The sequence below is a fragment of the Semicossyphus pulcher genome, unplaced genomic scaffold, assembly GCF_022749685.1.
Source record: "Semicossyphus pulcher isolate SPU_LCO1_2020_fin unplaced genomic scaffold, fSemPul1.0.p SCAF_16, whole genome shotgun sequence".
Lineage (NCBI taxonomy): Eukaryota > Metazoa > Chordata > Actinopteri > Labriformes > Labridae > Semicossyphus > Semicossyphus pulcher.
In genome coordinates this window covers 23,394,680-23,408,500 of record NW_027211670.1, presented here as the reverse complement: position 1 = coordinate 23,408,500, position 13,821 = coordinate 23,394,680, and the positions used below count along the sequence as shown (strand labels likewise).

General features: G+C 43.2%; 1 protein-coding gene across 1 annotated transcript in view; it reads left to right on the top strand.

The window, feature by feature from the left end:
• Window positions 1-13,821, top strand: part of myo1d (myosin 1D) — a 145,555-nt gene that overhangs the window by 97,255 nt on the left and 34,479 nt on the right. Inside the window, exon 21 of the mRNA XM_069664302.1 lies at window positions 4,006-4,160. Coding sequence (XP_069520403.1) covers window positions 4,006-4,160 — 155 coding nt within the window. The remainder of the gene's footprint in view (window positions 1-4,005; window positions 4,161-13,821) is intronic.

The window sequence follows — 13,821 nt, the reverse complement described above, 5'->3', positions numbered from 1 at the left end:
AATTTGCGGCGTGAATGACGTGAACGATCGCGACACAAATTCCTCGGCGAATTCACGTCACGTGGGGGAGATTCTCCTGATGCCTTTGGTAACCATGGAGGTAAGCCCTGCTTCCTCTCCTCCACTCCGGATGTGAAGGGCGAATATTCGCATGTTATTTAAACATGAATTTTGATCCAGCGGTCAAACTCGCGCGAGTAACGCGAGGTGAATATTCAGTCAGCATGTTCTACCTTCGTTTTTGTGTCACTTAGAGCAAATGTTTAATTAAAGGCGTTCTGACGTCCCAGGCCTCAAGAACATCCTGAAAATATCTTCAGCTTGTTGACGTTACAACGTTTTGTCTTAGTTTAAGTTTTAATGTCACAAGAAGTTTATTTGAAACGATAAACATCCTTAAAACGTTCTTTGAATTTTAGATTAAAGCGTTTTCTTTCAAAGTAATTAGAACTTGTTAGCCAATGTTATCTTTTGGCTTTCTTAACCAGTCGTCATTTTCTGCAAATAAAAGATTATTTTATTTAATTTGTAAGAAGGAGAAATGTTGTTTACACAAACACAAACCTTAAATGTGCAGAGGTTGTACTTGAAGCTTCGCATATTATAGACGACTGTTGGCCTTGTCGTCCTTCTAGTTAGTGTTGCAACTAATCTACTGATTATCATTTGGAAAATAAAATGTCAACAAATTATAAAGTTCCCATCAAAAATTCCTCTTTCTTTCTCTGATGACCTCGTCTAAACCTCAAGATATTCAGTTTAGCAGCGCAAAGCAAAGAAAAGCAGAAACTTTAGCTTGAAAAATGAAACGTGACGTCTCAAATACTTTCGATTCATCAGGCCTTCATTGCCCACATCTTACCTCAGATTTAATGTTGGAAAGTCTGACACAGATTGCGACAGAGATTGTATTAGACCCGTCTCAATCAGTGCGTCAATGAGCCTGCAAGATCGTCGTTCCCTCAGTTTGTTGGCGCCTTCAGTCTCAACACAAACAAGCGGGATCGCACTAATGAAATGCATCATCATCGTGTTGGATTTACGCAGCTCGGACAGACAAACACTTGAACAGATGGCGGAGCAGATAAATGCCTCTAACAGACTTCCAACTTTCTCAAACTAATTCAGTGAATCAAGACGAAAAATTAGACAAGGAAAGGAACGAGGATGTATCATTACCCAGCTCATTAGAACGCTCACTGTCGTTCCAATCAATTAAGCCTTTAATATAAATGTAAATGTAATCGCCTCCTTGTAATTAACTGCGGGTGGATTGCCCGACAGAGAGGCTCGGCTTTAGGCTCTAATTCATGGTGATTACGTGAAGTGTTTGTTTGGGAACTCACAGGCAACATGTTGGAGCTGAATAAGCTAGCTGGTTGTTTAGCCGGCGGGAACAACCTGTCCTCCTCCCTCATGGTGAATTAGTCTCAGCGATGCAGTCGGCTGAGAGGATATTAATGCACCTGACTGGCTGCCCTGTGGCTGTTTCCTCAACACAGAAGACAAATTAAGAGAGAAATAAACCAAAAGGGAGGAGATGACAAAGGCTGGGCTTAAAGGGAGACAGATAACAGCTTTAAGGCGGATAAAAGAGAAAGAAACGCGGAGTTAACGAGCTGCTTCTCCTCCTCGGATGTGTTTACCTGTGAAGATATTGGTTTCTTCCTGTTGGGTCTGTTTAAGAGGAAAACAATCCAACCGCAAAGACTGGGATTCCCCTTTCAGCCCGGCTGCTCTCCATTGGTTTGTCGTTTGGGGGCTCCGGGTGGAAAAAGTCGATCGGGCCTTTGGGAGGCGGATCAATAAATCTTTCCTGCAAGTGCTGATTTAAGCTCTGAGTGGGAGAAATCCTATACCTCAACAGACACCTGATAGACCTCCTGCCCCCCTCGATTTCAGTAGATTCAATGTGGATCTAAAAATGGTGCGAATGGCATGCACAGTGATAAACACCATGCATCGTGTTTATCATCATCATCACAACGTCATGATGAGATTATAAACCCAGCCCTAAAGACCGGGTACAGCAGCATCAGAGATGTGTTACTTAAACTAATTATTAATAATACATTTCCATTCAAATATCTGTCGCCGGATGAGGTAACACAATGGTGACTGAGCCTATGGCCCGCTGATGAAAGCCTTTGCATTTGCAGTATTACAGACTGGGTGTCACGCTTTCCATCAGCCAGCAGTGGTTGGTCTGCCAGAGAGGGTAGGCGGAGATAAGTGGCTGCGAGTGTTGCGAGTAAACAGTAATCTACTATGGCTGAACAAACAAAGAAAAGATGGATGACTACAGATACAACTTCAACAAGAAGTGAAAATCCAAAGAGAAAGAAACAAACTCGACGCTCAGATGAAGCAAACAGTCTGAAAAGGAAAGCGACGGAGCCAACCGCGGGCCGTTAAATTATTGTTTATCGCCTTTAGAGGCGCCAAAGAGAACGAAGCTGAAATCTTCGATATTGAATCTTTAACATGCCTGACTATCTATATACTAACTATATATCACTGAGTTGTGGAGTTTGACATGCTGTTTTTTGCTCTTTCTGTCTTTGTGTTTTTATTGGCAGTAACATAGCCCGTCCCCACACACTATATAAACACTAAAACGCAGCGCAGCGGCTCTCTGGCTCTGTCTCCAGTAACAAAACAACAGTAGTTGCATTAGCGTGTTTCTCTCACAAACTGTCATGGCCGGCTCAAAACCAATGACATTTTTCGTCTTCAAAAGACTTAACCATTTATTAATCAAATACAAATCATGAAATCAACTAACATTATGAGCTGTGAGTGTTACCAGTGAGGGATGCTTTTGTAGGATGACCCGACCACACCCACCTCCATCTGAAACACAGAGACGGCAAACAAGCAACCACAAGGCGGGACTGCTGCAGCGATATGGTGCACTGAGTTTTATGGTCGTGGTTTATCAGACGACACGAGGCAGGAGTTAGCTAGCTGGGTCTCGTTTGCATTTCCACCTGATCGGCTGCCACCATAAATTTAATCATGTGGGAAACACAGACAAGTAAAACCATCAGGTCAAGCTGCAGCACACGTTCTGTTCTAGGTCACTGATTGATAGCTTTACTTTATTTGGCTAGGTTCTGCTAGTCAGGTAAGTTAGTCCTGACTCATAGGATATTGGTAAGTTGCATTCATGGGAGAAATCAATTCTGTTGAGGGAAGAGGTTCATTCACAGGTAAGCCTCTGGCTCTGGTGGCTCAAACATGTCTGCCTTTACAATTAAGCTGCTACAGGAAGCGTCCATGTTTTCTGTCCGGCTGTAGACGGAGTGGTAAAGAGAGAGAGGCTGCATCTTTCTGCAACAGAACAACACACAGCGTTTCAGAGCAGGGATTAATCCTCTGTTTTTAAATTGTATATAATCCGTGATTTCGTTCACTCAAATTTGGCAGGGTGCCTCGTAACATATTGTTCTGTGTGACGACTCTCAACAATAATCTATTTTTGCTTTACCCGGTCTTAATGACTCATCCGAAGCCGTAAATCAATAATTTATTCATCGCCATTGTAAACGTTTGCACATCCAAAGTCTGCAGTAATAACCCTCAAATCACACAGTGGAAGTGTTGTTTTAAACGGTGGCGTTCTCTTCATTCAAACTCCTATTTTATGAAGAAATAGCAAAAGCTGTACGTTGTTGTTATGAAGGGGATTTAATCACCCTCTCAAACAGGAGATGTGCTGAGCATGCAGGTCCTCCCTCTTTACTTCCTGTTAAAATTAAAGGTGATGCATCACAGTGTGGTGCAGCAGCTCCTGTGAATTCATCTCCTTTGGGGGTGCAGCGACTCTAATCCCCAGATATGCATGTTCATCTGTGTTTGTGTTTATCTACAGTACAGATGGTTCTGTTTCTCCACACACACTCCTGCCTTTCACATGTTTGTGTTTCTCCGTGCGCTCCACATATCTACATGTTTATCTGTGTTTAATTGTGCATCCTCTGTCTCTCTCGCTCTCCGTCCCAGGTGACCGGAGTGAGCGTGTCCCCTGGGAAGGACCAGCTGGTCGTGTTCCACACCAAGGACAGCCGGGATCTGGTGGTGTGTCTGCAGGGCATGGTGCCCGCCAATGAGAGCCGCATCGGGGAGCTGGTTGGCACCATCCTCAGCCACTTCAAGAGGTGAGCAGCGGGGGAAACAAGTGGTGGTGGAGGCTGAATTGCTCCTTTATCCTTCTTGGTATTTCAGTCTGTTGAAATGCCCTTAAAGGCGCAAAAAATGTGAACAGTCTTCTGATTGAAATGACCTCAGGTTCACGCCAAGGTGAAGCTACCTCATTTCTCTCTGTTTACTGTGCAGAGAAAATCACTTTCAGTTAACGTGCAGCATGTTGTCTGCACGTAAACTCAGTGCCCTTCATTTCTTTTAACCTCCAGCAGTATTACAGGATAAGATGTGGCCTTAACACACCGTCAACTCAAACATTAGGAAATACACAGGACAAGGAGCGCTGCCTGGACTCAAAGCAGCGTAGGTTTGAGGTGCTCTTTGGACTGAGACACATGTAGTCATAGAAACAGGACGCACGTCTGACTTCCTGATGAAGGCTTGATGCCGAAACAAAGACGTTTGGTTTTAGGGTCTACAGGAAAGGCATTTTAATTGTTTCAAAACAGACTGCCTGGGTGCTTTTCTTGTTTTCTTTCATTGTCAAGTGAATTTCAAAACTTTTGAAATGAAGCAAAATGTGAATCATGCGTCTATCCTAACTAGGCTTGTTGCAAAGCGTAGAAGAATAGGTTGCAAACAGGAAACAGTTGCCTTAGTAATCTCGTAGATTTTCATTTAAATAAATGTCTGTTAAGTCACCATCTGTCGCAAATGCCTTTGCATTTGCAGTATTACAGACTGGGTGTCACAAGCAGCGTCCAGTTAGTGACGCGTTTTCCGTCAGCCAGCAGTGGTTGGTCTGCCAGAGAGGGTAGGCGGAGCTAAGCGGCTGCTTTTCCGCTCTCTGCAAGTGTTGCGAGTAAACAGTAATCTACTATGGCTGAACAAACAAAGAAAAGATGGATGACTACAGATACAACTTCAACAAGAAGTGAAAATCCAAAGAAGAAGAAACAAACTCGACGCTCAGATGAAGCAAACAGTCTGAAAAGGAAAGCGACCGTCAGCCAGGAAAATCAAGAGTTACAACCGGAGCCAACCGTGGACGTCACACATGCAGCACTGTCTGGATATCTGGGAAGTGTGCTCCTGCAGTTACCGTTTATCGGCATAGGTGATCTTCGAGATTACATCTTTAAATAGACGCCAAATTGGGAGGAGGTGTTTGTCAGGTGATTGTGAGAAATCAGTGCAGCTCAACATTTTCGTTAAGATTTCCTGAAACACAAAGTCAAACTTGGCAGGACTTAAAGGGCAAGACTAACTTGAACCATTATGTTCATTTAATCTGGGATGAAAGTGCCAGTGGACTTCAATAGTTCACTGCAGGACTGTTCCTTTAAATATTGCTCTCCAATGCATGATCAGCTTTGAAAATAACAACCTATTAAATTCACCCACATGCACATTTCTAATACAGATACCTAAGTGAGTGTTTACCTGCAGGATTCAGAGTATTGTGTGCAGAAAATTCTGTTTTTATCAGCACGTTTTATCGACATTGAAACGTGCATGAGAGGCCGTTTCTGAGCATCTCTCCTGAGCTTTGTTCAGTTCACACGAGGTCACTCTTCCTGCAGTAGGTCTGCTTGTCCTGCCAGCTTACATTGAGTAAAAATCACCCACACACTTCCTGTAACACCAGCTGAACTCGAGTTTTATCTTCACTTATGTCCTTTTTCTGAGTTTTGCACGGACAGTTAAAATTAGCTTCCAGTCGAGTTAAAGGTTATTCTGTTATGTAATAAAGGAAGATGCTGTCTCAAGATGTTTCCCCAGCATCACAAGACGTTTAGACATCTGCGGGAGCCTCCTGATTGTTTTTCAACTCAAACAACCTTCCAGAGAAAGATTTCAAAAAGGAGCTACAGGAAAAAAAAGTGTGAATAAAGTGAGTTCATTCATCCACACTCTTCCTCCTTTCATCCGGTGTTTTAATCCCAAGAGAGGATGACTGTCGCCTGAGCTAACAGCAGCTTATACGCACACTTGGAGAGATAACATGAAGTGAATATTTTTTGGGGGGAAAAGCAAAGAAAATGCTGTGAAATATCAGAAAATCTGCAAAATATTAAACACGAGGAGGCTTATAAAAGCGTTCGGCCGAGCTGACGTATTCATGTGCGAGTCCTTCAGGGTCGTGTTTGTTGATTGAAATGGCCTCTGTATGCCAGAGAGGTTATGATGGAGGCCACTTATCTTTCTACTACTTTCTTTTACCGCATTAAAAAGAAGTTATCGTACTAACAGGACCTTTTGTCCCCAATTAAACCCAGTGCTCTTCATTTAGTTCGTCGTATTGGATTTGTGATCAAATCCAGCTGTGCTGCTAAAAACAATTAGATGTACCAGTGGTTGGCATTTCAGTTACTTCCTGTTTAATTTGCTGCTTCATTTTATTGAGACCTTTTGTCTCCGTCTAGACCAGTGTGGTTTGGAAACATTGTGTGGATCAGAAAACAGGCAAGCGCACAACCTGTAACAGCAACCACCATACAGACGTGCTGGAGCCGGTGCAGACGCGTCTGTAGGTGGCTGCAACTCCAACCAACACCAACTGTCGGGTCAGTGCGCGCTGACAGTCTTCGTTTGTCGGATGGAGTTGTGCGAGTTTGACATGCTCCGTCGTGGAAAGTCGGAACAATGTGCGCCTTTTCCCAACAAACCCCACCATCCTGAGAGTGCGTTCCCATGACAACAAGCTTGTACTCGCGTGCGGAACATCAGTACGCACGACATTCTTTTTCTAATGTCGGTTAACTATCCGTCCGTTAAGCTCTCGCTTTAGTTTAACAAAAACAGATGTCTGTCCTGTCAGCTCATGTCTGGGCTGTGTGGAGCTGTCAGCTGGTTTCCGGAACATTTTCAAGTCTGCAACCAGCAACTGACAACTTTAAGGTGTTTTCAGACGGGGGCGACACTCGGCCTACGTACCTGCTCGGATCGCCGGGTCTCCCTGCGCTCCTCATGTGAATAATAGGTTACAGACTTTACAGCAAATTCTAACTCATCTGATAGATCTAAGTTTTTAAAAAGGGGGTATAATGCTGTTTCACATTTTAAGACATATATATAATTTTATATTGTTGGATGTCCAGACTAAACGTGGGTGAAGTTTAAAAACTGGAGGTAAAAGTATGTTGGAGTAATCCCCAGGCTTCTCAGCTGTTTTTTACACGCTACACTTTGTGACCTCAGAAAGTGCAGCCTCAGCAGGCTTCAGAGAGCTAGCCAATCAGAGGAAAGCTGGCTTGTAGGGGCGGGGTTTCATAAAGGGACAGAGCTGACTGAGTTGTTTCAGGCAGAGGCTGTATGAGGGCCTGCACAGAGTTTTTTTTGACAGCAAATTATGCTAAGCTAATCCACAGGTATCACAGAGTGAAATATGAAGCTTGAAATTAGCATAACACCCCCCTTTAAGAACACAGTCTCATCAACAGGACTAAGAGCAGATTAGATAACGGCGCCACAAGGCTGCACTGAGGTTCAGTGGTTAGCTAACTGCAATAACAATGCAACTACATCAATCAAATTAGCATTGCCAAATTCACCATGTCAGTTTAGCATGCTAACGTGCTAAAATTGGAAAGTGATTTAGCACTCATGGTACAAAATTAGCTTTTTTCATGCACTCCCACCTGTCCAGTTGGTGTCGAGTGTGCATAATGCACAATGAATGATCTGCCTGTTATCAACAAACTGAAGCTTCTCAGGGGATTGATAATGAGGAACACATCGGGTGTGTTAGAGTCGGAGAAACTTAAAACATGCAGGAAGGCAGCTCTCCAGGAGCAGGGTTGGAGACCCATGTCATAATGTATCACCTATTAGGCCCTATTTACTGGATCTAAGGCACACGGTCTGAAGCGCATGGCGCTAAGTGATATGGGGCACGCTATTAGATAGGTCATGTCAATATTAATTTAAATGATGGGTAATAACACATTATGACAGCGAGAAAGTCTTACACAACCTCTGATACAGGTAAACATTGTTTTTGTTTGTTTGTTTTGCTGTTTACCAGCGAATTTCATGTTATTCCAGCATTTTACTCCAGGCGGTTGCGGTTGCTTACTTTGTATCCTGGTCGGGGACTTTAATGGCAAACCTTCCAGTAGTTGTTGATGTATTTCTAAGGGGAAACATGTATGTCTTTTCCCCCCTCAGCTCTGCCCACAATCAGTGTAAACTATGTGATTTTCTAGCGCCACGAGCAATCAAATAAATGCACACAAACATGCCTTCAAAGCACAGTTGCTACGTGTATGAATTACTGCATTCGATAAAAGCAACAACAAAGAAACAATCCTGTAATAATTAAATCTGACCGATTGAACTGGGAAAGATTTCTGCCAAAACATGGAGTAAAAACAAACATGCAGTAATTAGTTAGAAGTTGACCTTTAAACATAATTAGTTTGATCACTCTGCTGCTGTTGTTGTTGTTTTGATAAATCATCACTGACATCACTGATTGTTGAACTGAGTCCTCCACAATAGTCTGGCACATGTATTGATCCTTGTGTTTGTCTGCCTTTGTTTTTGTTTGGATGGTTGTGTCTGTGTGTGCGTGCGTCTGCTTATCACCGCCTGTATGTGTGTGTGTAACTTTGCGTGTGTGTTGGGGGGCTGTGCCTCCGCTCCATCATTGCCATTCTGTGATGGTATCTTGCTCCTTTGTGGGGCTCATTTCTCTGTAGGTGTCGGGCAGAGAGAGGCCTCCGCTGGGCCTCGTGTAATGACCCTCCATGTGCTTTGCATTCAGACTCATCCATCACTGTAAAACACCGACAGAACAAAGGGCACACCAGCATGTGCGAGTATGTGTGTGTGCTGTTCTGACTACGTTAATGAGCATGCATGCGTCTGGCTCTGAAAAAAAAGTGTTATATCCTCACCGATCCATTAGAACGAGTACTGCAGCTGTCCTTTTAAAAGTATGCATAGACTTTACTTAGTTGCATTCTGGGCTTTGAACTTAGATCTATACTTTACGAACATCCTTGCTTGTGTTTCTGTGCTCTTTGTGTCTCGGCAGATGTGACGAATCTTCAGAATAAAAAAACATTATGCTTTGCACACGGTATTTTTGGGACATACCAATTTGTATTTCTGGCATACTTAACGATGTGTTAATATGTGAAATGTTTTCTTACCTGAGGTAATGTGAAGTGAGCAGGATGAACGTAAAGACCAAAACTGTCCCATTTGGAGCAGGTCGGGTTTGATGGATGGACCAAATACAGGATTGCACCCAGGTTACCAGCGTTTATTTCCCCTGTGAAGCCAAACTTGTGACTAAACGAACGATGCAAACATCTGGTTTGTTACCCAAACCATCATATGTTGCTAACCTCACCAAGAATCTTTGGTTCCTAAACAGATCAAACATTGTTTGTCAGTTTGGGCTACAATTTGAGCCACAATTAGAGCTTTTTTCTACCCACAATTTTGTCAGTAGAATTGTTAGTAGTTTTTACGTCCAAGAAGTTAAAGTGGAAATCTCAAAGATCTCAGTTTTGTTCTCTTTGGCGACACCTGTGGCGATAAACTGTAAATACACTTCCCAGATATCCAGACAGTGTTGCATGTGTGATGTCCACAGTTGGCTCTGGTTGTAACTCTTGATTTTCCCGGCTGACGGTCGCTTTCCTTTTCAGACTGTTTGCTTCATCTGAGCGTCGAGTTTGTTTCTTTTTCTTTGGATTTTCACTTCTTGTTGAAGTTGTATCTGTAGTCATCCATCTTTTCTTTGTTTGTTCAGCCATAGTAGATTACTGTTTACTCGCAACACTTGCAGAGACCAGAAATTGTATTTTAATTTTCTTTGGCCTTTATTAAACCAGATTTGTCCCACTGAGAATAAAGATCTCTTTTACAAGAATAGCAGCAACAAGGTTTCAACAATTAAAAGGTATCAACATAAAAGCACATAGATTTACTGACATTACAAATGTTTAACATTTACACACAGACAGCCTGGACTCAATACATTACCATTCTTTTAAACTCATTTAATGGGACTATGTTTTGCAGCTTAAGTTCATTTTGTAGATTGTTCCCTGCAGTCGGAGCAGAGAATCTGAAGGTTCTCTTTCCCAGTTCGGTTCTGACTTTGGGAGCAACAAAATGTGAAAAGTTCTGAGATAGTAATTACCATCATTACGAATTAACAGAGAAGATAAATTTAGCAAGAAGAGCTTTGTTTATAAAAACATATCAGTGATTTAGGCGGCAAAAAAGGTTTTGGCGAAAAGCTTAGCTCCGCCTACCCTCTCTGGCAGACCAACCACTGCTGGCTGATGGAAAACGCGTCACTAACTGGGCGCAATCACCATTGTGTTACCTCATTCGGCGACAGAGAGAGACTTAACACACATTTATTTAAATTAAAATCTTTGATTATATCTTTAAAGTTACTGCTCTGCTCCCAGCCCCCCGATGCCCACTGAAGAGTGTCAGAACGACACACGTTTGTTTTAGTAGAAACTGCTTTGTTCCTTGGTTTAAGCTGCTTAATCACCAGGTGTGTTTGTTTTGAAGAGGAGGAGACCTCTGAGGATGATGTGGCTCCTGTTAAGAACGTATTAAATGATGCGCACACATAAGGAAAGCTAAAGACGAGGTCCAACAAACAAGCTAGCAGCATCTCTGCTTTCAGCTGTTTTGACGGCCTCGCAGAAGAGCATTTTAGAAACATATTTTAACAGCTTTATTCAGTATTTAAAAGAGTCTTAATCACTGGGTGGATTTATGCTGAAAAGAAGGAGACCACTGAGGATAATTTGGCTCTTTGTTAGAACATTGTGAGCGGCTGAAGGGTCATTTTGAGACTTCTTCTTCTATAACACACTTCTGCACAACGCCGTGCAGCTAAGAGGCATTCTGCATGTGCTCATGTTTGTTTCTCTGTGTTGTATAATCTTTAGCATGCTTTGTCCCCCCTGCTGCAGCTCCCTGTAGATGTGGCTTTAACCTTTATCTCTCCTTCAACATGCTGCACTGTGCACAATGTGCACAAAAGCAGGCAGGGAGAAGGGGCAGCTTACAGCAGCAACAAAGCAACACTTTATCCTCCTCACAGTGACAGCGAGGCCAAAGCAGAATGACAGCACCGCTGGGAATAAACCCTCTGCCTGTCAGCGCTCTGTCTGGATTCTTGAGTTTGTGAGAGGAGCGATTTGTTTTTGACACTTTCCAAATCTGCTTGGCATTAATCTCCTTTTTTTCCATGTTGTTATGAATTCTGAGCGGACTTGAGTGGGCTTTTATTTTGATCTCATGTCAAGGCAGGCATATTTCAGACTCATCAATAGCTCACCGAGCTGCTTCAAACTGATTCAGAGATTTCATAAATGCACACATAAGAAGCTAACCCTCTTATCGGCCATGACGCACCAGTTGTCTTGAGAAATGCAGAAATACCTCATTCTTATTTTGCATAGAAAAGGAGGGAGGGGGGGGATTAGATTCCCATGCCTTCAGCCTCCCCCCTCCATGTCTCCCTCCATCCTTCCTTTCCCCCCTCTTCCTCTTTCATGCTTTTTTTTCTGCTTCCTATTTTTGACTTCATCCCTTTTGTACTGTTCTCAGACTCAGTCGAACCCCTTGCGGCCCCCCTCCTCTCCCTCATCTCTCTCTGCCTGCCTCTAAATCGTTCCCCTTTTTCTCCCCCGGCTCCCCCCTTCTTCATTTCTGGAGAGGAGGCAATGAAATATTTAAGGCTGCGCTGCTGCTGCTGCTGCTGAGGCCTATATTTAGATGAGACAGAGCCACCCCCTTTTCTCCCTGTCTCTCTGGTGTGTGTGTGCGTGTGTGTGTGTGTGTGTGCGACTGCAGCACTCCCACCGATCGCTGCCAGGATAGCAGAGCAGACTCCTTCATCTGTCAAACACAAACTGTAAAATCAATGAGACGTTCATGCCAGCCAGAAGACCTGACTGTATGTTCCACCAAATGTTGTCCTGTTGATAAACTCTCCTGTGATCACATCTGAAACATCCTTTTATTAGAGACAGTTTAGCCAGATTAAAGCAGTAGTTTCATCATGTGCTGGTTTGCTAATTAATCTCCACTTTTCTTAAATGTTAACCTCGTCAATCGGACTGGTTTTCTCACCATGTGTGTGTGTGTAATCCTCAGACTATAAAAGAAGTGAAGCCACCGTGTCATTACCCTTTGATCTGTCGTTTTGATTCGATTTGAGCCATCTATATATGGGTTCTGCAGCCGGAAGTGACCATATTTGGACAAAGGGGTGGAGCTACATCCTTCGAAGGACGTATTAGCGGCGCGTCGAAGGCTGTCCCATTTCGAAGGCTCCGACAAATGCGTCCTCCTTTTCCCGAAGGATGCTGCCGATGGATCCTTCGCGGCCCAACGTACCCTCAGATTCATTGCTCGCCAATTCAAACAAGATGGCGGACTCTTAAGCGGCCAAGGAATACACTTTTACAAATGTTAAAAATAACGAAAGTGGCCTTTAAATGATTAAACTTTCAGTTTGTGTTGTTTTGGCGCCCCCTGTGGACAAAGCCGTACCTCGTGTCTCTTTGCTGATTTTGTCCTGTTCATGCTGAAGTGGTGTTTTTTAACAGAAAATCTCATCCTGCTTTCTTTAACAGTCTCATGTATCACTTTAAATTTCTGACCTGGAAAATGTAAACAAAGGCAGCATGCAGTTAACTGCTTCGTCTGACACCCCCCCACCACCACCAGCAGTTTCAGGCATTAAAAATAACTATTATTATTATAATAATCAGTGTTGCTGATGGTCTCATATAAAGTAATCAGAGTAAATTTCCATCTGTTTCATAACCAGTTGAAAAACAAATACTTCTTCGTGGTCTGCCAGCTGTCCGGCCGCGTACAAAGCCTCGGCTGTAAATGGGAAACAAACAAAGCAGCTTGTAGCAAGCTACACATTAGTAGCCCACTGACATTCAGTTTACTTTCTATTTGTTGCTGTTATTGTGATGTTAGTTTTAGTAGGAGGAGAGTTTTGAATATCTCTGTCTGGAGCTGTCGGGCTGGCTCGAAGAAGCCGTCTCATCCTCTCTGCATGTTAGCTTTGCAGAACTGTAGCAACGGTTGGCTAACCGACCACCTACCTACCTACCAAGTTATGAGAGCTAGTTAGGTTTGGTGATGCAAGTGTAAGGGCGGGAACAGCAGGTGACGCGAACAGGAAATCCTCTGTACACCAGACCTCATTTCTCATTTCAGTTCGGCTTTAACGGTCGATACAGGCTACGAATGTCACATCCTCCATAGACCACGTCCTCCGCTAACGCTAGCTCGGTTTGCAAGGTGCATCCACAATTTACTGTACATCTAAAAAACAAGCAAGTGTCCTAATTAGAAGCTTTAAGGAAAAATGTACTGGCTGAAAAAATAACTTTGAACTTCTTAGAGTTTAAGTACAACCAAACACTGAGGCTGCATTCATCCTGCAGCTAAAAGTTTCAAATCAGCGTGAAACATTTTTTAAATTCAGAACAGGGCTACTTGAATATGTGGTACTAAATCACAATCAAAACATGCGACCTGCATGAGACTTTTATTTGAACACTCAAATTGGTCCGCGTTGCCATGGTAACATGCACATTTCCAGGAGTGATTCTGAGGAAGAAGGACTTCCTTTTTCCACTTGACCATGGCAGCAGTGGAGAG